At 35.6% G+C, this 24,271-nt stretch overlaps 1 protein-coding gene across 5 annotated transcripts in view; it reads left to right on the forward strand.

Annotated features, from left to right (window-relative positions):
* Positions 1-24,271, forward strand: part of SAMD13 (sterile alpha motif domain containing 13) — a 42,156-nt gene that overhangs the window by 2,761 nt on the left and 15,124 nt on the right. Inside the window, exons 1-4 of one of the 5 annotated variants that reach the window (XM_039838693.1) lie at positions 673-777; positions 892-991; positions 2,143-2,226; positions 23,667-23,778. In XM_039838693.1, coding sequence (XP_039694627.1) covers positions 2,174-2,226; positions 23,667-23,778 — 165 coding nt within the window. In that variant the 5' untranslated portion in view covers positions 673-777; positions 892-991; positions 2,143-2,173. The other 4 variants (XM_039838691.1, XM_039838692.1, XM_039838694.1 and 1 more) reach the window with 4 other exon arrangements.

Consider the following 24,271-nt stretch of genomic DNA (forward strand, 5'->3'; position numbering starts at 1 on the left):
TTTCATTTTGAAATTTTGCTGACTTCATCTGGGAGGATGAATGCCAAAATGAAAGAATGTGGGCGTTTTCAGGAGATCTGGTCATCTACTTTGCATCCTCTCTGAAATATGTTATTTCCTGTATAATGAAGTAAAAGGATTTTCTGTTGGACAGTGCTTTCCTTATCTTCACAAAGAGATTACTTAAAAGCCAGCCTTAGGAACTTTGTTCACAAGTCTCTGTTAGAAAGAGTAACACAGGACTACAGTTTCTGCATGTTCACTGGATATAGCCCATAAGCACTGGATTCTTTCTCTTATTTTCTCTTATATTTTTTCTCCCACAGGGGAGAAAAATAAATAGTTTGAAACATGACATGCATGTTCAGAACAACAGCAAAGACTTATCATGCAGCGACAATGAAGGGGAAGGAGAACATAAGAAGCTATTGATACAGTTTGTTTTTCTTTGTGCAAGACAGGTGCAGAGAGAATTCTGCAGTTTTTGGACTCGTAATTCATTCGCTTCCACTAATTGTGCTGAAGGTAGTTAGCAAAAGTGAACAGGCACACTGTAGCTTTAAAAAGTCAGCCATGAACCAGAAGGCAGTTGGTGCAGCTTGTGTGTGATTCCTAACGTCATGTTGGCTGAGAGCCAGCCTGGTTTTATTTCACTGTGTCAAATTGTACCTCCTTATTGAATTCCTTTGCCAGCCTACTTTGTGAAAGAAAACATTGGGGTTTCTTTGGCTGTTCTTGATAAGCCTATAAAAAATGACATGTTTTAGTTGCTTCTAGGTAGGTTTTCTTTTTACTCTTCCACAAAAAAATAATAAGAAGAAGAAGACAATGTAGTGTAGTGTTACAGAGTATCATTGTGTTTTGTTTTGTTTTGTTTTCTGGGATGCTTAGAAAATGGTGAATATTTAACAGTTTCCAACTGAAGTGAAATCATTCTTTTGGCATGGAGCAGCAGCACTATCTTCTGTCTACTCTGTAACGGTGTGTGAATGTATGTTAATATCTTTATGTATATGAAATGTTGGATTTCTTTATGAATGACCTAAGTGGTTTAGCAACTGGAAGTTTGTGTATGTGTGTGTGTGTTTATCAGTGTATCAGGAGTGAAGATTATCCCACACTTACAGTATTATTTTTTAATCATCTACTTCTCTAACAGTGATAAAATCTTGTGAATATGCTAAATGATGCACTTGTCGTGTCAGAGTAATCCCTAGAGAAAGAGTGCCGAACTATAAAGTGATTTGAGCGAAAATGTATTTAATTTATGGCTTCAGCTGTAGCAGAACGAGCACGTTTCAGAACTAGTTTTTTTTTTTAAGCAGTTTTGTTCATAGCTTTTTCATCTTGCTAATTGCCTATTAATTGTGGAGATTTTCAAATTTTTTCAGACCTCATCTTACTAAACAAAAAGACAAAGTGATGGATGCTATTATATATCCTTGAATGTTTTGGTGATCTTTTTACATAAATCTAATTAGCTGCTACCCTCTCTTACACACACACACACACACACACACCTCAGCACCACCTTTCTGTGCTAAGGGCTATCTGACATTTTTATGAGCTTTCAGCTTACCAAAGCATGGTCATCTCATAGGTTTTTGAGGCTTTCGTTGAGAGTATGTGAGATAGGGGGATACTTGCTGACAAAAGCTTTAAGTGCTCTTTTGCATTGCAATGAAAAAAATAAAGGAAGATTGATTGGGAGTGGACCAAAAAAAAAATGCAATAAGAAAAAAGAAATCACAGCCCATGGTGAGAAGGGGCAGGGAAAGGGGGTTTGTTTTTCTCGACTTTGACTCGTTTATGAGTTGCAATGTCTTAAGTGAGAGCTTGGCACCCAGAGGACGCTGTGCCAGTTCACACAGCACTTGTTTTGAACAAGGATTCAATTTTATTTGCAAATGCTTATTGTCAAGGCAAGGAGTGCCAGTACAGATGCAAGCACCCCAATCCGTCTCCTCCAGTTCTTTAGGTTTAATCACATCTCTCCTAACGCTGAGGGAACTGGAGATTTAAACAAACATACGTGAACTGGTGTGAAGCTGTAAAAGGAACCATTATGTTTCCGATTTAGAATATATATTCTTCTCTCACTTTCTAAGAATTAAACACAAGCTTTTTTCCCTTATTGATTAGTTGCTGAAGTAAAGGAACCTGCAGCCTTCCCATGCTATCTGTTGACATGGAAAACAAGGAAAATGGCTCTGTCGGTGTAAAAAAGTAAGTGAAACTGGCTTGTGAGTTCTGCTTCTGCAAACAACAGAGGGACTTGGTTTCTATTTTTATACTTCTTGCTTATCTACTACAAGACACTGTTTAGGGCTTGTCTTAGTTGGAATCCACTGGCCACCAGCCTCCTTTCTCCCCCCACCCCAGTTGCCTTTTTCTATATTCCATTTCTAAGACAAAGATGACTCAGACATCAAAGTGCATAAAGGGTTAAGTGTATCACGCTTTGGAACAGGGACGGTTGAGGATTTCAGCCCTGCATTCTGTATATGGAAACAAAAACATGGAGCAAACACAGACTCTGCCTCCCAAGCCCATGGGCTGCAAGGGTTGGGGCAGAAAATAGAGTTTAAATCTTTTTAAATAAAATCACCCCTCTCAAAACTGAAGGCTCTAGTGAGAGAAGGAAAAAAGCTTCAGTGAGAATACTAAGTTTGTACAACTTCTCTGTCCTAATTTTATGAACTTTTCTTTGAATGTTAAGCATTTCAGTGCATACCACAGTGTTCTTTCTTAATGTCTGTTCTCACATTTAAAACTTCTGATTATATTCGTTGTGAGGTATATGCTTGATTCTTTAAATAGGAAAATTCAGTCGCATTATGTAGCATATTCGGAAACAGAACAAAAAGTTAACTCACAAAGTATCTGTGCGTATATGAAAAAAATGTTCTCTTATAGGAGTTATATTGAAGCTATAACCACTTTTATTACAAGGATAAATTAAGTTCCGAGTGGGAACTATCTGTTTCATTTCTTTTCATGTCATTTAGTTTAAAATTGCCTTCAACTTGAGCTTTGGAGAAAACTAATTAAGTGTAATTCATAGAAGCTGTGATATCTAAATGAGGAAACATACACACACACATATATGAATAGAAGTTATGTTTTATGTTAAAGTTACATTAAACTTAATAAAATATGCTTTTAAAAATTCTCAGGTACTTTATCAGTTTCATGCTGCCATGCTTATTTCAATTCTTGAAGGTTGGGGTAGATAGATGTAGGAGGAATGAAAGAAACAGATACTTTTTTATGTATGTGTTAGATAGTGCTATATTTCGAGCAGTGATAGAAATGTTCTATACTTATGATGTCCAAAAATGGTAACCGGTAGCCACATGTAGCTAGCTATTAAAAACTTGAAATGTGGCTAGTGTAACTGATGAACTCAACTTTTAATTTTACTAAATTTTAATCCATCTTAAAAGTTAAGAGCTTTATTGAAATATAATCAACATATAATAAACTACATGTGTTTAAAGTATAAAATTTGATAAGTTTGGATATTTGTATACACCCATGAAACAATTACTGCAATTAAGATAATGAACATATTCTCACCCACGAAGTCATTATAGATTAGTTTACTTTTCCTAGAATTTTATATAAATGGAATTCTTCAGAATGTACTTCCTTGGTTTTCTGGGTGGCAGGGGGATCTGATTTCTTTCACTCAGAATAATTAATTTGGTATTCATTCATGTTATGGTGTATATCAATAGTTCATTAATTTTTATTACCGAGTACTATTTTATTATATGGACATACGACAGTTTGTTCACTGTTTATCCATCTATTTGTTGGTAAACATTTGGGTTGTTTCCATTTTTTAGGTATTGCAAATAAAGCTGCTTTGATCATTTATGTACAGGTCTATGTGCGAACATTTGCTTTCATTTCTCTTGGATAAATATTTAGGAATGGAATAACTGGGCTATATGGTAGGTGTATGTTTTACTTTTTTAAAAAAACTGCCAAAAAATAAAAAAATTAAAAACTGCCAAACAGTTTTCCAAACTTGCCTATTTTAAATTCTTACCAGCAGTTTGTAAACATTCCAGTTGCTCTTTCTCCTTATAAACTTGGTGTCATATGTCTTTTTTCATATTAAACATTATTTTAGGTATGGCTTTAATTTTCATTTCCTTAATTACTAATAACGTTGAGTATCTTTTCATGTACCTATTTGCCATACATATATCTTCTTAAGTATTGTTCAAATCTTTTGCCCATCTTTTTATTGGGCTAATTTTTAAAAATATATTATGGTGTAAAGAGTTTTTATATATTCTGGAAACATATCATATACATGATTTGGAAATATTTTCATATAGTATGTGACTTATATTTTCGTTCCCTTTATAGTGTCTTTCAAAGTGCAGACGTTTTTTAATTCTGATGAAGCCCAGTTTATCAATTTTTTATTTTAATGTCATAGTGTTTTTAGTGTCATATCTAAGAAATATTTGCCTAACACAGGGTCACAAAGATTTTCTATTACATGTTCTTATTTGGGACTATGATTTTTGAGTTAATTTTTGTGCATGATGTGAGATAAGAATTAAAGTATTTCTGTTGACAGTAATGGCAGTAGTTTTTTTGTTTGTTCGTTTTAATTGTTCCCACGACTTTGTTGAAAAATAATTAATTGATCATATATGTGTGGATCTATTACTGGATTATTTTATTCCACTGATATTTTTGTATATATTTATGCCAATAACAACACTGTTTTGATACCTATAGTTTTATAATAGATCTTGAAATCAGGTAGTGTTATCTATTCAACTGTGTCATTCTTTTTCAAACTTGTTTTGGCTCTCCTAGGCCCTTAGCATTTCAATATGAACTTTGGTATCATAGCTTGTCAGTTTCTACAAAATATGCCTACTAGCAATGTGATTGACATTACATTAAATTATAGATCAATTGAGGGAGAATTGACATCTTAACAATACTGTGTTTTCCAACCCATTAACGCAGCATTTTTCTCCATTTACGTAGGTCTTCTTTAATTTCTCTCGACAGTGTTTTGTTATTTTCAGTGTTCAGGTCTTGCACATCTTTTGTCAGATATATCTCTATATCGTTCATGTTTTATGCTATGATGAATGGTACTGCTTTCAAATTTTTAAACGTTTTTTAAAAATTAAATTTTTAAATTTTCAATTGTTTGTCACTAGTACATAGAGATACAATTGATTCTTTTATATCTACCTTGTATCCTATAACCTTGCTAAACTCATTACTTCTACTCATTTTTGGTAGATTTCATCAGATATTTAACATAGACAATTATGTCTTATGAGTAAAGACAGTTTTACTGTTTCCTTCCCAATGTGGATGCCTTTTATTTCTTTTTCCTACCTTACTGCATTGAATAGGACCTCCAGTAAAATGCTGAATAGAAGTGATGAGATTAGACATCCTAGTTTTGTTCCTGATCCTAAGAGAAAACATTTAGTTTTTTCCTTATCTTTTTTCTTTTGTATATAATGTGTCTTTTTTCCACTTTAAATTTTTTCTCTTTATCGTTGATTTTTAAGCAATTTGGTTATGAGACTCTATTGTTTTCTTCATCTTTCTTATGCTTGTAGTCTGTTTTGTTTTTTGGATCTGTGGGCTTATTTTTTATCAAGTTTGGAAATGTTTCAACCATTATTTTTTAAATTTTTTTGGTTTCCCCCACTTCTTCTTTGGGGACTCCAATTATAGGCATATTAGATCACTTGATATTGTCCAACAATTCACGGATGCCTCAATATTTTTTTGTCTTTTTTCTCTGTTTCATTTTGGATAGTTCTTATTGCTTTGCCTTTAAGATCACTAATCTTTTCTTCTGAAATGTAGAATCTCTTGTTAATCCCACTCAATATGCTTTTCACTTCAGACAATGTTGTTTCTGTCTCTAGAAGTTAAACTTGGATCTTTTGTTTTATATCTTCCACATCTCAACATAGTCTTTCCTCTAGTTTCTGAACATGTGAAATATACTCATAATAAATGTTTCAATGTTCTTGTCTATTAAATCTGTCATTTCTGTCAGTTTCAGTTGATTGATTCCTCATTATAGGTTATATTTTTCTGCTTCTTTGCATACCTGGTAATTAAAAATTTTTTTTAAATTATAGTTGGCATCAAGAGCATATTAGTTTCAAGTGTACAACATAGAGATTCGACATTTATATACTTTACAATGTGATCACCACTCTAAGTTTAGTAACTATCCGTCACCGTGCCAAGTTATTACAATTTTATTAACAATATTCCCTGTGTTATATACTACATCTCCGTGGCTTATTCATTTTATAACTGGGATTTCATACCTCTCATTTTCCTTCACTTTTTTCACCCATCCTTCTATACTCCTCCCCTCTGGTAACCACCAGTTTGTTCTCTGTTTCTATGAATCTGTTTTTGTTTTGTTTGTTTTGTTTTGTGTTTTTAGATTCCATATATAAGTGAAATTATACAGTATTTTTATTTTTCCATCTCACTTATTTCATTCAGCATAATACTCAATAGGTCCATCCATGTTGTTGCAAATAGCAAGATTTCATATTTTTTTTATTGCTGAGTAATATTCCATTATATATATAATGGAATATTATATATATACATATATGTATATATGTATATGTGTGTGTGTGTGTGTGTGTGTGTGTGTGTGTGTGTGTATACACACACACTGCATCTAATTTATCAATGGACACCTAGATTGCTTTTATATTTTGGTTATTGTAAATACTGCTGCAGTGAGCATAGTGGTGCATGTCTTTTTTCAAATTAATGTTTTCCCCCCCTTTGGATGAATACCTAGGAGTGGAATTCCTGGGTTGTATGGTAGTTCTATTTTTAATTTTTTGAGGGATCTCTGTACTGTTTTTCCATAGTGGTATGCCTGATAATTTTTTATTGAATGTCAGATAGATACTATGAATTTTACCTTGTGGGGTAATCGATATTTTTGTATTCCTGTAAATATTCTTGATTTTTATTCTGGAATGTGCTTCTGTAACTTGGAAACAAGTAATTTGATCCTTTTAAGTCTTGCTTTTAAAAATTGTTAGGCAGGACGAGGGCTCTATTTAGTCTATGGGTATTTTCCCCCTTTTACTGAGGTAAGACTTATCTTCGTACTCTAACCAATGCTCCTGAGTTATGAGATTTTTCCTCTCTGACAGTTGGAAATGGGCACTATTCCCATCTCTGCATGATCTCCAGAGATCATGATCTCCAGAGATTGTTCTCTATAATTCTTTTGCTTCATTCTTTCCCTAGCCTCAGTTAGTTTTCCCACTTGTATGTGGTAATTTCAGTACTCTGCTGTGTACTTGAGATCTGCAGATCTCCAGAGTTCTCTCTGTGTAACTCTCTCCTCTAGGACTCTGCCCTGTGAAGAGCCTAACATTTTTCTCCAGGTAGTAACTTGATAGAGTTTACCTTGCTTCTTTTCCATCCTCAGGAATCACTATTCTTTACAGCCTATGTCCAATGCCTTTAGTGCCATGCTTTCATATATTTTGTCTAATATTTTTAGTTATTTTAGGCAGAGGGTAAATCTGGGCCCTGTTATCCCATCTTAACCAGAAATAGAAGTTCCAGTTAATTTACATAGACACAAGTGGTTAGTGGCTAACCTTTTGGATCAGGTAGAGTTAGATTATAATGTAGAATCTCAAAAGGCATAAAACATAGAGTCTTAAGGCTGTTTCTGAGATCTACCAAAGTTGGGCTTATAGTTGCTTCCATTTTGTTTTTCAGGTGTGGAAAATATAGTTGCTTTACTGGGGAATGTACTGTCAGAAAGGGTCCTTTTCAAAGAAGCCTAGGATAATAGCCCTTATTCACTGGCCACATGCTCCTGATCAGAACTTTAGTTTTACAAGTCTACTATTTATGGAGTCCCTTTCATGTGTCTAGCACTTTGTGTGAAACTTGTTAATCCTATTTTGAGGTATTTGTTATTATTTCCATTTTATAGCTGAGAAACCAAAGCTCCAGGAGGTTAAAGACATTTTAAGATTTCACAGCTAATAAATGGTGGGACTGGATTTCAGATTTAAGTATGGCTCTGAAGCCTGATTTTTTTTTCTGCACTGGGGTGACTACATTGTCAAAGGTGGCTTTCAGTCACTTTTACCACAAGCATGGCTTTCACTGGTGTGAGACTATGGAAGCCCATCTTTTGTTTGTCTTCAAGATTTGTAGATGGATGCAAACATTTAATAATATGATCATAATTTAACAAAAACAGGACTTTCCTTTCCAAAATGGCATATTTCTTACAAGTATAGAATATTTTAAAGTCTATTCTGAGCACACTAGGCCAGTTATTTCTCAAACTTGAGTTCGCATCACTTGGAGGGTATGTTGAAATACAGTTTGCTGGGTTACACCTCCAGGATTTCAAATTCACTCGGTCTCTGACAGGGCCTGGGAACTTAAATTTCTTACATATTCTCTGGTGATGTAGATGCTGATGTCCTGAGAACCTCTGCTCTGAGTCAAGGTTTTTTTTAACTTAGGCACTATTGACATTTTGAGCCAAATAAATTCTTTGCTGGAGTTGGAAGGATCGTTGGATGTTTAACAGTGTCTGTGGCCTCTACCCACTAGATACTAGTACACCCACTCCAACCATGACAATCAGAAATATCTCAAGACATTGACAAGGGTCCCCTGGGGGACAAAATCATCTCCAGTTGGGAACCACTGTTCTAGGCTAAGTTCTGCATGAGGAATGTGTAGCAGAGTGACTTCTAGGTATCAGAACTAGTTTACATATTTATAATGGTCATTTCTGCTCAAGATTCTAAAAAGACCATGAATTTCAATCTGGAGCTTCTTCTGCCTTCCTTTTTCTGCATCTTGCTTTATATATAAGGGGAGGGGTTAGTAAAGACAGGAAGAATAAAGACAATGTGGTAAAATGTAAACATTTGAAAGAATCTGGATAAAGGGTATATGGTATTTGTGTACTATTCCTGCAACTTTCAACTGTAAATCTGAAATTATTTTTTAAAAAATCCAGCTATTTCATTAGTTGAGAGGGAAAATTCATCTAACTTTAAGAAAGAAGCAAAACTCCTAGCCCAAATTTGGAGGCCATGGAAAAACTAAGCATGGCATTGGAAAGCAATGGAAACAGCTTTCAACTTTGAGTCAAGTCAGGCTCGGAAGACTTGGGTTTGACCTTGCTTTTTTTTCTTAGCAGAAAAATAGTTAATAAGTAATTACTTATTTCTCTGTGCCTTGGTTCTCTTGATTGTAAAATACGAATGAAGGGTTATGAGAATGAAAAGATGGCACTTGTAGGCTATAGAGTGATATAGCAATAATAGTCTTTATATTCCAGTTCATAAATCCTCAGAGTGCCTGCTGTGAACGACGCACTGTGCTAATTGTCTTCATAAATGTTATTTTATTTAATCATTGCAACATTAGGTATGGTAAATATTGCTGCAGTCTTTTTTTCAAGGAAATAAACGGGGGCCCAGAGAAGTGACTGAAGTTCCCATGAGAAAGTGGCAAAGCTGAGTTTTTGAACCCAGCTCTTCTGACTCTAAGATGACTCTTTTTTCTTTCATACAACTTTTGTCCGATAACTATCCTCACTCAGTCCATAAACTGGAGTGGATCCGGTTTTAGGCAGTCTTGGGACAGCCTTATTCTAGAGCTGGACCATGGATTCTTATGCTATTGTTATAAGAGAGGGGAAAAAGATGATTAGAACTTACATATCAGACCTTCTAATTTGGCAAAGTTGTTACCTATATGACTATGACAGGACCAAATACTACTTGACAGTTTTAAACAAACATCCTGTTAGACTTCCCTTCCTCCCTTCATTCGTTTATTCCTGCTAAAGTCTCATGGTCTTGACACACAGAAACTGCTAGATCTCTAAGCATGACCTTTGTCCAGATCTCTATCGTTCTGAATGTTATAAGTCAATATGATTTTAACAAGATAATCACCAAGGCTTAGATTATACTTCAACTCATTGTGAAATACAAGGATAAGTGAATAGTATGCTTAATTTTATGTTTAAGGTCTTTAACAGTAATAACCAAGCAATAAGAAAAACATGAACAGAAAAATGCCATAGAAAATGTCAAAAACATGAGCAAACACTCTACAGAGGAGGAAATATATATGGCCAATTAACATATGAAGAGATGTTCAGTATTGTTAGTGACCAAGAAAATGCAAATCAATATCATAGTGATATACTCATTAACTTGGCAAAAATTTTAATATCCGACAATACCAATCATTAAAGAGGATATGGATTTATAGGATACAGTGCTGGTGAGCATGTAAATTGGTACAGAGACTTTGTATAACAATTTGATATTATCTTCAAATTTTGAGCAAATATTTTAAAACTCAGGAATTCTATTTCTGGATTTATACCAGGGCTGCCCAATAGAAATAACATTGAAACCCTATATAGAATTTAAAATTTTCTAGTGGTCATTTTTAAACAAATGAAATTAATTTTATTACATTCTATATTTCACCTAAAATTTCCAAAATGTTATCACTTTAACATGTAATCAATATATCATATTATTAATGAAGTAGTTTATATTATTGTACCTAATTTCCTAAATCTATTGTATATATTATACGTAGAGTGCATATCAATTTAGATGCAAAATTTTCATTAGAAATATTTGAAAAAAATTTGAAAAAACAAAGTTAAATAAAAAAGAAAAAAGAAATATTTGATCTGTATTAGATTTCATAAAATTTACAATTGAAAAAAAAGAATCATATATCCCAATAATTCCAAACATACTTAGAAGTTCCAATAAATGAATTAAATACCAAAAAATTGTTTTCATTTAATATATGCATATACCTTGACACAACTGATTCTTCTTGTTTAGAAGATTTTATTTAACTTTAGAACAAAAAGGTTATCGGTTTTAAAACTCCATCTGTCCAAGTAAAACAAATTTACTAATACTTATGTCAGTGTTGTTAACATTGAATTCAAAAGGGCATTACATAAATTTATAAACATCTGTAAGTTTATCAGTTAATAAATCATTATTTTTTTCTTACAATTTATTTATGTTAGAAAACTGTAAAATTATTTTTATTGTATTGTATTCTGAAAAGTTTCCATTTCAACACAGAATTTTGTCCCTGTATAGCTAAGTCGCCAATCAGCTTTTCCTTTTCTTGTAGCTTCAAATTTAGCTCCTTCACATGTAGTCTCATATCAGTGAGAAAATATAAATGACCGCCATTTTTTGTCTTTCATTATTGCATATTTGGCGAACGTTCCTTTTGTTTTAATAAAATCTTAAATCGAACTTAACAGTACAATAAATCTTTGTAAAATTTGTTCATGATTTATCTAACCAGTTTTGGTAAAGAACACAGATCCTTAAATTTATTGTGTTCTATTTAAGAGTTTCATTATCTGGTATTGATCCATAGCATTTATTAATATATCCTGAACGATTTAACAACGGGAGCCACGACACTTTTCAAGAGTCAATTTTAGAAAACTAAACATTAATATCATGCAGTAGAATGAAGCAATAAGGGAAACATTCGACTCTTGTTATAAAATTACATTAAGTCCAGATTTTTTCTTTTTACTTGATATGGTTGAAGTCCCATCCATCAGGATAAAATTATTTTTTTTACATCTAGCTGAAGTTCTTCTTTGAAAGACGTAAAAAATTTTAAAATATTTAAACCATGAGTTCAGTTTTTCAGGCCATAAATTGACATCATTTCTTCATAAATTTGGAAGTCTTTTGAAACAAAGCATACTCCAAGCATTAATTGGGCCATGTCTTTTTTGCTGCACTGTTCATCTAAAGCTAAATAAAAATAATTATGTTTTTCAAATTTTGAATCAATAGATCTCAGATATTATTAAACAGATCTTGTATTGTCTGCACAACTTCTTGGTTGCTTGATTGAAAATCTTTCACTTTTTCTGAAATACATTTTTAGTCTTTTCTCATAATATATTAATAAATCTGAATAAAAGCACATAGCTATCAAAAGTTATTTTCCTTTTTGTTCAAGAATCCAAGTTGTTTCTAGCTGGACAAATTTATAAGCTCAGATTCTGTTTAAAATCACTTCAAAACGTCTTCTTGGACATATAATTTGATTTCAGATTATTAGTTTTATCAATTTTTTGATTGTTGAGAAGTTACTAAATGCACTATATTTACTGAAAATCTCTCTTAATATTTCTTAATATTTTCCATTTTATTATCTTTACCATTTTTTACACAACAAAGTTTTTTTTTTTCCTTTTGCTCTGCTCTAACAAATTGCAATCACTATTCATCATGGAATTTCTAATATACTTTCAGCCAGTCTCTTTTTCTCTTTACTGTTCAGGTTCTGGTGCTGGTCTCTTCATCAGATCTTGATTCTGCATCATTTGTATGCCACCTTTTTAAATTTTAAGATTTCTTCATATTTATTTTTACCTAAAAACATTTAATTATGTTATAACTAACATAGTAAGACTGTCAACTTAATTTCAAATTACGGCATACAGAGATCCTCATAACTTGTGCTGTCTGCATCAGACACATTACAGTATTACAGCAGTGCATCGGGAAAATCACTTGAACTGAATCAAATCTGTTGATACCAACTAGATTAGCCATATGTTTATGTGTAATACTAGAAAGGACACAAGCATATGATGGGAGAACTTCCATTTGACAGTAGTATCCTTGGTTAAAGTCACACCTAAACAATGAAGTTGCTTTTAACGGAGACATATTTTGTACCAGTTCAAGTTTCTAAATTTAATTAAAATGAAATAAAATTAAAAATTTAGTTCCTTGGTCAAATTTTAAATTCTCAATAGCCACACATGCCCGGTGGCTACCATATTTCCAAGAGTAGCTTTTGCACATGTGCACCAGGAGGAAAGTTAAATGAGTATTAGATTGAAGATGATAATGACCTTGGGTCAGGGGAGTGGGGTGGGATAGATGTAGTCATTGTCAAGGTGTTAGCTTTATTTTTGTTAAATTTAAAAATAACTAAGAGGGAACCATCTTAATAGTTTGGAATATATTCTTCTAGACAGTTTCTATGCAAATACTCCTCCATCTGTCTATCAACCATCTATCTATATATACACACAGTACACAACAATATACACATATATTCAAAAAATATATGTATATATGGGTATATACACAAGAATGTACACATGTATTCAAAGAACACATGAAATAGTCTCCTATTGAACAAATGTCATTATAATTTTTTTTGTGCAGATTTCAAATCCATAGGTTTTGAATTAACCATAAACCTTGCTACATGATGCTCTTATTGATCTATGTTTGGCCATCTTAAATCCAAGTTAGAATTTTTACTAAATTATAAAAAACAGTTCTTGGTATTTTACATGTATGTTCATATCTGTACTTATCACAAGTATTCAATATCATTTTTTTTCCCATTCATTTAGTCTTACTTCCTTTTTCATCATTTGGTCTTTTTTGTATTCTTTCCTTTTCTCCTAGGTTGGAGGAGGAACCAATGTTCCACACAATAGTTGATTATAATAAGTTAGCAGCTTTTCAACAGGAAGCGGTTTATCTGCCACAACCCTTACTTTTCAGTGGAGAAGCTCTACTGCAATAGAAAGTTCACAGCAACAACGTTTAGCAAGGACTTTCACAAGAAGCTATTTCTTATTAATGCCATGTCTTTTCTTGCATGTGTATCGCACTATCTTTGTCTGTGTGTTCAGTGTGTTATTTCACAAAGAAAGACATTTTTAAAAGATTTTTAGAACTAACATTCCTTTTATAATTAGTGAAGTGATACTTTTCTAGGTAATGAATGTTGTGAAGTTTTAAACTCAGTGTAATATAATACTAACTTTTTTAAAAATTGGGATATAATGGACATGTTAGTTTCAGGTGTACAACATAATGATTCGTTATTCGTATATATTGTGAAATGCTTATCACGACAAATCTAGTTAACGTCCATCACCATACAGTTACAAATTATTTTCCTGTGATGAAAATTTTTAAGACTTACTCTCTCAGCCACCTTGAAATGTACAATACAGCATTACTAGCCTCAGTCACCGTGATGTGCATTACATTCTTGTGATTTATTTATTCTATAACTGGAAATTTGTACCTTTTGACCACCTTTGCCCATTTCTCCCACCCCCAACCCCCACCTTTAGTAACCACCAGTCTGTTCTCTGTATCTATGAGTTTGTGTTTCTAAATTTTCTTTAAATTTTTATATTTTTAAATTTTTATATTCCACATATAAGCGAGATTATATAGTATTTGTCTTTCTCTGTCTGACTTATTTCACTTAGCATAATGCCCTCAAGGTCCATTCGTGTGGTCACAAATGGCAATATTTCCTTCTCTTTCACGGCTGAACAATATTCCATTGTATATATACTACATTTTCTTTATCGGTTCATCCCCTGATGGCACTTAGATTGCTTCCATATCTTGGTTTTTGTAAATAATGCTGCAGTGAACTTGGGGTGCATATATCTTTTCGAGTTAGTATTTTCACTTCCTACAGATAAATACTCAGAAATGAAATTGCTGGATCACATGATAGTTCTATGTTTAATTTTTTTTTGAGGAACCTCCCCACTGCTTTCCGTAGTGGCTACATCAATATACATCTCTTCCAATAGTGCACACGAGTTCCCTTTTCTCCATATCCTCACCAACACTTCTTATTTCTTGTCCATTTTTATAATAGCCACTCTAGCAGGTGTGAGGTGATATCTAATTCTGATTTTGATTTGAATTTTCCTGATTATTAGTGATGTTGAGAACCTTTTCATACATATGATGGCCATCTGTGTATCTTCTTTGGAAAATGCCTATTCAGATCTTCTGCCCATTTTAAATTGGATTTTTGGGGGCTTTTTGTTTGTTTGTTTGTTTGCTTTGCTATTGTGTTGTATGAGTTCTTTATATATTTTGGATAGTATCCCCTTATTGAATATGTGCAAATTGCAAATATTTTCTCCCATGTGGTAGGTTGCCTTTCCATTTTGTTGACTGTTTTCTTTGCTGTGCAGAAGCTTTTTAGTTTGATATAATCCTACTTGCCTATTTTTGCTTTTGTTGCTTTTGCTTCTGGAGTCAGATCTAAAAAAATCATTGCCAAGATTGACATCAAGGAGCTTATTAATTATGTTTTCTTCTAGGAGTTTTATAGTTTCAGGTCTTATATTCATATCTTTGATCCATTTTGAGTTAATATTTGTGTATGGTATAATGTAGTAGTCCAGTTTCATTCTTTTGCATATGACTGTCTAGTTTTCCCAACACCATTTATTGAACACAACACCATATATGGGTTAATACTAACTTTTGAAATAGGCTTCTCTGAATACTGTTAACTATGTTAACTACTAAGCTAAATATTAAATTAAAGAAGTTATCATTTTTGCCAATGGGAATCAGAGGATTAGGAGGTGAATGGTAGCAGTAAAATATTAGAGTCAAGTTAGAAATTATTGGTATTGCTAGAATTTCAAAATTCTGGCTTCAGTGTAGAATTATCAGAGACTTTTCATATAATAATAATGATGGCTACTATTACTTACGTCATTTTAAAAATTCAACAATGTTTACATGTATAGAAATCTACATATAAATCAGGTCTCCATCTGTAAAGGAAGAAGTCACATCTAAGGTTGAATAAATAACCTCACAGGGTATTCGATTATTTGCCTAGAAGCCTTGCCTGACTCCTTAGGGAAAGAGGAAAAGGAAACTGGTAGAAGTAATTGTGTGTCTGATCACTGGTGTTAGCGTTCATTCATTTACTCCTACTCCTGTCCTTTTGTGGTATCACATAAATAATCAGCGGTTTTTTGATATATGTTTTTTTAAAGCAATAAGGGGATTATACCTAGCTTGCTAGGTAGTTCCTGGGTATGCTCTCCTCATCGTGCCCCTCTCATCTGTTCCGTCTGCCTTTCCCAGACTCCACAACCACACTGCCCTACTCTTCTGGAAGGCAGTGAGTGATGGTTCTCTTTTTAGAGAACTGCAGTCTGGAACAGGGAGTGATCATAATAGGAAGATACCTCTACACTAAAAACATGGGAAAATAAAATACAACTCCTAAGAAATTCATAGTGGCTAAATACCAAATACCTCTTAAGAAATAGCTTGTTGGGAAGGAAGGAGGGAAGGATGGAGGGAGCGAGGGAGGGAAGGAATAAGTAGGAAGGAGAAAGGAAGGAAGGAGGAAGAAAGGAAAGGGGAGGGGAGGGGAGGAGAGAGGAGAGGAGAGGAGAGGAAAGGAGAGGAGAGGAAGGGAGAGGAAGGGAGGAGAGGTAAACTGAGCCACTAATTCAAACCTGAAAAATTACCTTTCTAATCAGGATCTGGTATTGCCCTTCTGCAGATTTGTTTGGTGGGATAAGTTAGAGTGCTATATGGTTTTTTAAATACAGATAATACATGGAAGTTAATAGTGATAATTATAACTGGTACAATTTTATTTTTCTTAGTAAAGCTAAAATTCATTCCTTAATATTTTATGGCTGTCCGTTCATTCTTATATCTGGTGTATTAGTCACCTTTGGCTGCCATAACAAAATACTATGGACTAGGAGGCTTAAACAATAGAAATTTATTTCTCACAGTTCTGGAGACTGAGAAGTCCCAGATCAAGATGCTGGCTGATTCAGCCTCTGGGAAGAGCTGTCTTCCTGGCTTGCAGATGGCTGCCTTCTCACTATGTCCTCACATGGACTTTCCTCAGTACGTGCACATGGCTCTTACAAGGCCACCAGTCCTGTTGGATTAGGACCCCACCCTTATACCTTCATTTAACCTTAACTTCTCTATCTCCCGAAAGCCTTGTCTCCAAATGCAATCACATTGAGTGGTAGGGCTTCAACATAGGAATTTTTTTGAGGGGAACACAATTCAGTCTTATTATATGGTCTTATGATACATGTTTGATTATTCCCTTAGATTAAATGATACCTTCGGTTAAGAATTGAGTGTATTTACTGTTTTGATTTATACCAGTATGTCCATTGCAAATAACTGCCTTAAAAAAGTTACATTTCAAAAGAATAAAATATGTACAAATTGAGTCAGCTAAGCATATTATATTTTAAGCATGAAGACAGCAGAAGCTTCATTCAAAGCCAGCAGAATTCACAAACATGTATCGTATATTTTTAATACATTAGCAGCCCTGAAAAACTGCTGTTTTCTACATAGTTTCTGGTGTACTACTGATATTCTTACAGAAGTAAAACCGATTTTGTCTAAGCAATGAAGCCACTCCTGAGTCCTCTAGAATAATATCACGTGCTGTGGCCCAGAGCAAGGAGGAAAGTTCTTCAGGAGGTCTTTATGCAGTTGCCTTTAGTATTAATGATTGGGATATGAAATGTTCGTGTATTTGTGTTTAGCATGAATGTGATAGTGAGTAAAAATTCATTGCGTCCTCTAGAGAGGAGTGTGCTTATTTACACGAGTTCAGAATTCTTTATTTGCACTACAAAGTTAAGAACAGGCAGTGAAAGAGGGAGTTACAGGATCCTTTGTTTTCAGAAAGATGGGTGAGATGTTGGGGAGACGTACCCAGCAGAGATATCCCAGGATAGAGTGCCATGCGATTTCAGGGAAAAGCCGTCAGCCTGAGGGAAGATACTGTAGCGGGAAAAGCCCCGTCTGTCCCTGGCACCTGCTCCTGGTGTTGCTGCCGATTCAAGTCTCCAAAGCCTCTCCTCCCAGCACAGCCTGCGTCACACTGCCGTGATGACTTTCACTTCTGTGCCCTCTTTCCTCCATCTATCTATGTCTCTTGTCCCTTAACCACTTTTCGGAATAAGGCATGGAACACACAACCCTCATCATGCAGCTGATTGAGATTTTCCTCTTCACTAGACTATGAGTTTCTAAGGATTGTCGGGTGCCTGGCTCATAGTAAGCAGGTTAAAATTAATTAATGAGTGGAATAAAAGATCGATTGGAAGGGGACATTGAACCAGTACCTTTTAAAAACAAGTGAGATTCTAATTGCTGGAACTTGAACAGAGAGGGCTTTGAGTGGCATAACCATGGGAAAGTCCAGGATTTTACTCAGTTGGGTTTCAGTACATATCTGGAATGGGAAATAAGCCTGCAAAGGTATGTTTGAATCAAATCCCTGACTGCCAAGCTAAAGAATTTGGAACATACAGAGGCTTGAAGAATTATTTGCCTTTTCAGTGCTTTCATTGTTTGGGTGTACTGCAGCTAAATGAAGTCAACTTTTATTTATCTGAATATTAAAAAATAAAAAATATCCTGTCAAGAAACTTCGAATCATTCTTTCTCTTTTTGGGTCTGCCTTTTATCCAGATTCTTGCTTGTTAGGATGAAGGGAGAGGGAGAAGGGAATGGAAATAAAACTAAAACTTATTTGGTTGCTTCCTTCTTAGATACATCAGAGGCAAAGAGATCGATATTAATGTATTATGATCAGAATTATATTGCTTTTAGCCAAAATCTGTTTTAAGATACAGGCAAAGAGTAGGTTAACTTAATTTTGAAAGTAAGTTATAAAGATCAAGGCAATACAAAGTTAGAGTGCATTTTTGAATAGAAACTGAAATAACATTGAGAATTAGCTTTATAAGAAGAATAATGTGGTAAATATATCACCATTATATATTAACCAGTGTCTAAAGTAACTTTTGCTCTGAACTTTAAAGCAGAAATGCAATTAATGAGTAGAATGAGATTTTGAACCACATATGGATTGTATTTATCCAGAGTTCTCTTTTGTTCTGACCAACACTCAGAATCTACGATATCATAAGTACCATAAAATATACACGTGCTAGATGGAGAGTTTCAACTATTTTCCACATGTCTTCACTAATATATAAAGAGAAAATGAAGAGTATTGCTGCCAGCACTTAAAATTATAATGTGCCAACATGAAAACACTCATTATAAGGTCTCAATCTGCACATTTCTGCCAAATTTGTTATTTATTACATTTCTGTTCCCATGATGGTGTCTCTCTAGCTCTCTTTAAAAGTGAGGTTATTGTTTAATTAAGGGATAATCATTTCCCTGAGTGAATTATTCACGCATAATATAATTTTTATCAATATATGATATACCTAACCGTATGCACAGGAACTAAAAGGTGACTGGGTTAAATGGAATCGTTGATTTGCTTAAACGAGGGATTGTAGACAAATTCTGCCCTCTTTTCTTGCTAATTTTTTTGTAATAAGTTAAAGTGCATACACATTTTTTAAAGGTTCCATGCCTGGAAAAATATTTATGAATTTATCATCTTTACACATTGTATTCTAAGGAACATTTTGCTGTGATGACAGTGAATGATAAATATTAAATGATAATGAAACTTTTATATCTGCCATCTCATTTCATCAGTGCAAAATTATCAGCCACAATGGGATCCACCATCTGCAAAGGGTTCTAAACAGCTCCATTTAAATTCCTTCTGGGATTTGACATGCATGAGTTATAAGAGAATGGTCCATTGAGAGGGGAACAAAGTGTCTCAGTTTGGCCACAAATAAAGGTCCTTGAGGAGACATATGGCTTTCCTAGTGGGGAAAGGTGAGACTTAAATTCATCCTCTGAAATGTCTTATAATTTTACTCAGCCTTGGCACTCTGGTCTCCCTAGCACCTGCCATCATGTTGCCTTGGATCATCTCCAGTTTCCTCTTTAAAACTGTTTTGGAAACCACTGGATGGACCCGGCAAAATTATTCATCATGCTTTAACATAAACAGCCTAGACTGACAATATGTGCCTGCATATATCTGCCTCTGCAAGCCATCCCCTCCCAGGGCCTAATTTTGTGTATGTTTGGAGCAAAAGACACTTTTCAAAATTATTGTTGAAAATCTTCAAATGTCCTAGTCAAGGCCCAGAACTGGCTGGGCCCTCCAGTGCATGCATCCTCAATAGTACTTGTTCACCCCTCAATTCTAGTACAACTTAGAGTTCGCTGTTTACACGTTTGCTTCCCTTCCCCAGATTGCCAGCTTCTGGGTAGGGCCTATATATTCCTATCCTTGTAACCCTGCATCTAGCACAGTACTGAGAAGCAGTAGGTTTTATATTCGTACCAATGAGTAAGTAGAGTGGGAAAAGCATAGATTTGGAGGTAAGCATATGTGAATCCAATCCTAGCTTTATCTGTGATGTGATTTTGGATGAGGGTCTTATCCTTTCTGAGCCTTAGTTTTCTAAAAACAGATTACACTAGACAGTTAAGAAGTAGCTGGGAAGCTGATAATAAGTAATGTGTGAAAAGTGTACTATAGATTCTAAATTCTCTCTGGTTGTTAGTCCATTAATACAACATATTTTTGCTGTGCATTGTCTGCAACCACCAGACCTGTGCTAGGTGCTGGAGAGCAGAAGAGATGAAAATAGACAAGTTTCTTCTCTCAGGATGTGAGTAGTCTAACATTGTGATTTTTCTTCTAAGTTATTTTTTGAGGGGTGAGAGGGCTATCAGGCTTAAACTTGGGTGGATCGCTGATTACATGCATTGATTAGTTTCTAACCCCTTGCTTCTTCTGTGTGGGTCCCCTCACCCTCTTATAAGAGTGTACCCTGTTCTCCATTGCTCCTGTTTTCCGTGGTACACTGCCAGTAGTTTTGCCAAGTTCATATTCTCTGCTGCATTGCTAGACCTCAAGAATATTTCAGAATTGTGGAAGTGGTGATGTCATATCCCAGCAGAATAAGACTCAGGAAAGCTTCCCATTCTAAAATTACAATGTAGCATACTTTGTTATTACAATTAGATAACTATTCTTTATGAGGAAAGACATCTAATTGAAGCCATCCGCAGGGAGAGTAAATTCAGATGTTTTCTGGGGCACTTAAAAGTGAATCCTATGGGACTCTGTGCTCACTGCTAGCAGTGAGCAGATTAGAAAACTTAAAAGATTTGTTAAAACAACAAACTCCCGTCCGAACATTCTTCAAGCCCACCTTAGGCAAAAGAGGAAGGAAAATGTTACCTTAAAGAGAGTCCCCAGTGTCAGCCCATGTTGCTTATGTTAATGGGATAGTAGAAAATCCCAGCACGTAAATAATTTTTTAAAAACCCATTTAACTTTGATGTTAAAACACATAGTTAATGTTTGAAAATGTTTGGGCAAAAAACAGTCTTTCCCCCGTGTACATTGCCTGTTAAATGATATGAAGGTATGTGTGTGTGCACGTGTGTGAGCGTGTATGTCTACGAGTGTGTATGTACATGGGCATCTAGTGTTTACAAATGCACAGCCTCTAAGCCCAAAAGGGAAAACACTTCTAACTAGTAAATGTTCTCTTTAAATGTTTTTAAATTAAGTTCTGTGTTGATAAATCATTGGTCACATGTGCCATTATTAAGTGACACCCTCTTCTTTAGCAAATACAAGGTTTTTTTTGGTTGTTGTTTTTGTTTTTTTTAATCAAATATTTTAAGTTTCTACTGTGAGCAAAACATTATACTGGGAGTGAGGCAGAGGTCCAGCCAGATGCTTGATTCTTGAGTGCTTGAAGACTTTTAGTAATGTGCATTTTTTGAACTTTCACTCAATGCTGACCCTCCCCAAGCTTAGTTCTAAGCCCAATTTTCTTCTCATCTTTTCCCAAGGATTCTAAATGCTCCTGTCACCTAAATGTGTACCTCTAGCCCACTCGTCTGCTTAGAACTCCAGACTTATGTCTCACATTAAACCTCTACTTAGACATAGAGCATACCCCAAATTCAGTGTGTACAGTTAACCCTGGGGGTGCCATCTAAGCGAGTTAACCACCTTTCATCCAGTTCCATGACACTTCCATTTGCTTCATTCTCGGGGTCTAGTCCACCACTAAGTCACGCTGGTTTTATTGGTTAAATATCTCTTAAACCCTCACACTTATCTCCTTTTCCATAGCCTCATCTCTAGTCTTGGTCACCATGATCTCCTGCTTGGATGACTCCAGTGGACCTCTCACTGCCACCCCTTCTTGCCCTCTGAAACCTCTCCAGAACTGTTTTCAAAATGTAAATCTGATCAGGTCGCCCTTTACCTAGGACCATTTAACAAGTCCCCATTGCTTGTAGACACAAATCTAGAATCCTCAGTGTGGCCACCAAGACCTGCATGGCTCCCTTGGCAGCGTATATTCTTGTCAAAGAGCCTGCAATAATCTTCTGACTTCTTCATCTGGTTAATTTCTGGCTGCTTTCTAGACCTTACCTCAAAAGAAACTTCCATGGGAAAGCCTCCTCTAGGTCCTTAAATTGCCACAGTACAGTGCGCTTGTCCTTCATAGCACTTAGCACAATGTGCAGCTGTACATTTTGTTGTGTGATTACTCATCAGTGCCTTCCCCATGCAGGACTATGGGTCCAAAGAGCAAGCACCATGTCTATTTGCTCACCAGTGTGTTCCTCATTGGAGAGTAAGCAGGAGCTTCCTCCTGAAGGATCTCCTAAGCCAAGTGACACTGCTTGGAATTTACCTTAAAGGCAATGGGAAATTTGGAGGATTTTAAGTGGGGAACAGTGTGATCAGATGTTCACTTTGGAAGAATCGCCTTGGTTGAGGTCTAGAGAAATCTTGATGAATACACCTGCAGCAGAAGCGAGGCAGAGTCACAGTAACTGCAGGTCCCTGCTTTTCTCTCTCTATTTCTACTTCTCTTGCACATCCTTTCTAAATGCAGTGATGCAAGTTACCTACCCACTGATTCTTGAGGACAAATGCTTGATCATCATCTAGTCATTTGAATATTGATTGAGTTCCTAACTAGACGCTTGACACTAGGGATAATAAATTGAGAAACGGTCCAGGCCCAAATGTGTATCTCTAGCCCATATCTCCCACTGTGGTGTGACAGACTGTCCAATAAGCAGAGAGTATAATCCAGCACAGAAAGTGCTACAGTGGGAATGTGAATGGAGTTCTTGAATGCAGAGGGAGTTATAACTAAAACAGTTCCCTGGTATAGCAAGAAAATGCCTCACAGAGGAGGAGGCATTTGAACTAAGATTAACTAGGTAGGAATGGTGGATTTTGTCAGGTAGAAATGAATGAGGGGTCACTGTGTGTGGAACAACATGTGCAAAGGCTCAGAGCTGTGAAAGGGCATGGCATACTGGGGAATAACTTTAGCCCTGCAGTTTCAGAACTGCAGAGAGGGTGTGTGGGGATGGGGATGAGGAAGGTGGTGAGAGATGGAAAAAGACAGTTACATTGGGGCTATTTTGTAAAGGGCCTGGTGTTATTAACTCAGGAGTATGAATATCGTACTGAATATCATACTGTGGGCCACCGGAAATCACTGGACCACTCAATATCTCTGGATTAAAAAAAGAGTATATAGAAAATACTTTATATTAAAGGTCTGATGGCTTATTAGGAAAGCAGTGACTGAACCAGTAAGAGAAATGATCTTCTGAACCTAGGAGACACAAGAATGATTATGGTCCTGAGAGAGGTGTACCAGGATCTGGGCCACTGAGAGAAAAGAGGGCTATGGTTCCAGTGAGCTGGCCTGGACCCACCCCTAGGAGACTGAGTAGTGAGCCTGGCCGCACACTCTTGCATGATCTACCATGACGACTGTCTGGATTTGTGTTTTGCAGTTCCATGGAGAATGGGAGGCCACCCGATCCTGCAGACTGGGCTGTGATGGATGTCGTCAATTATTTCCGAACAGCAGGATTTGAGGAGCAAGCTAATGCTTTTCAGGAACAGGTAACTCAGTCTAGAGAAACATATGATGAACACAATTACCCGCCTTCCCTGCAGTGGGCAGAGGAAGTGAGGAAGAAGAGGACCAGAGAGCAGTGAGTGATCAGTGAAGCTCTCTGCATGTCCTCCACATCAAGTTCTGATCATACCAGACCCTGAGAAACTGAGGAGAGTGGAGAAGGGAGAAGGAAAGTGACAAGCTAATGGTTCCTTCCTGCAAGAGAAAAACCCAAGCCCTGAGTCACAGCTGCAGAAAGGAGGGCTAAAGCTCATTTACTTCTGCGAGACGGAACAGCTCTACCTTCACCCTAAATCCACTAGAAAGCAAGAACAGAAAGGAATGAAAAAAGAGGGACAGATCTGACACTAAGAGACATGCAGTACCATCTACTACTTGCCTTGGCACCAACTGAGCTTAATAACCCCCTCCAATTTGCTTTCCCAGTACTTAGCAAAGTAGAGTGGAAAGAGCACAGGATTTAGTCAAATCTCGGTT

The sequence above is a fragment of the Pteropus medius genome, unplaced genomic scaffold (assembly GCF_902729225.1).
Source record: "Pteropus medius unplaced genomic scaffold, Ma_sr-lr_union100, whole genome shotgun sequence".
Classification (NCBI taxonomy): domain Eukaryota; kingdom Metazoa; phylum Chordata; class Mammalia; order Chiroptera; family Pteropodidae; genus Pteropus; species Pteropus medius.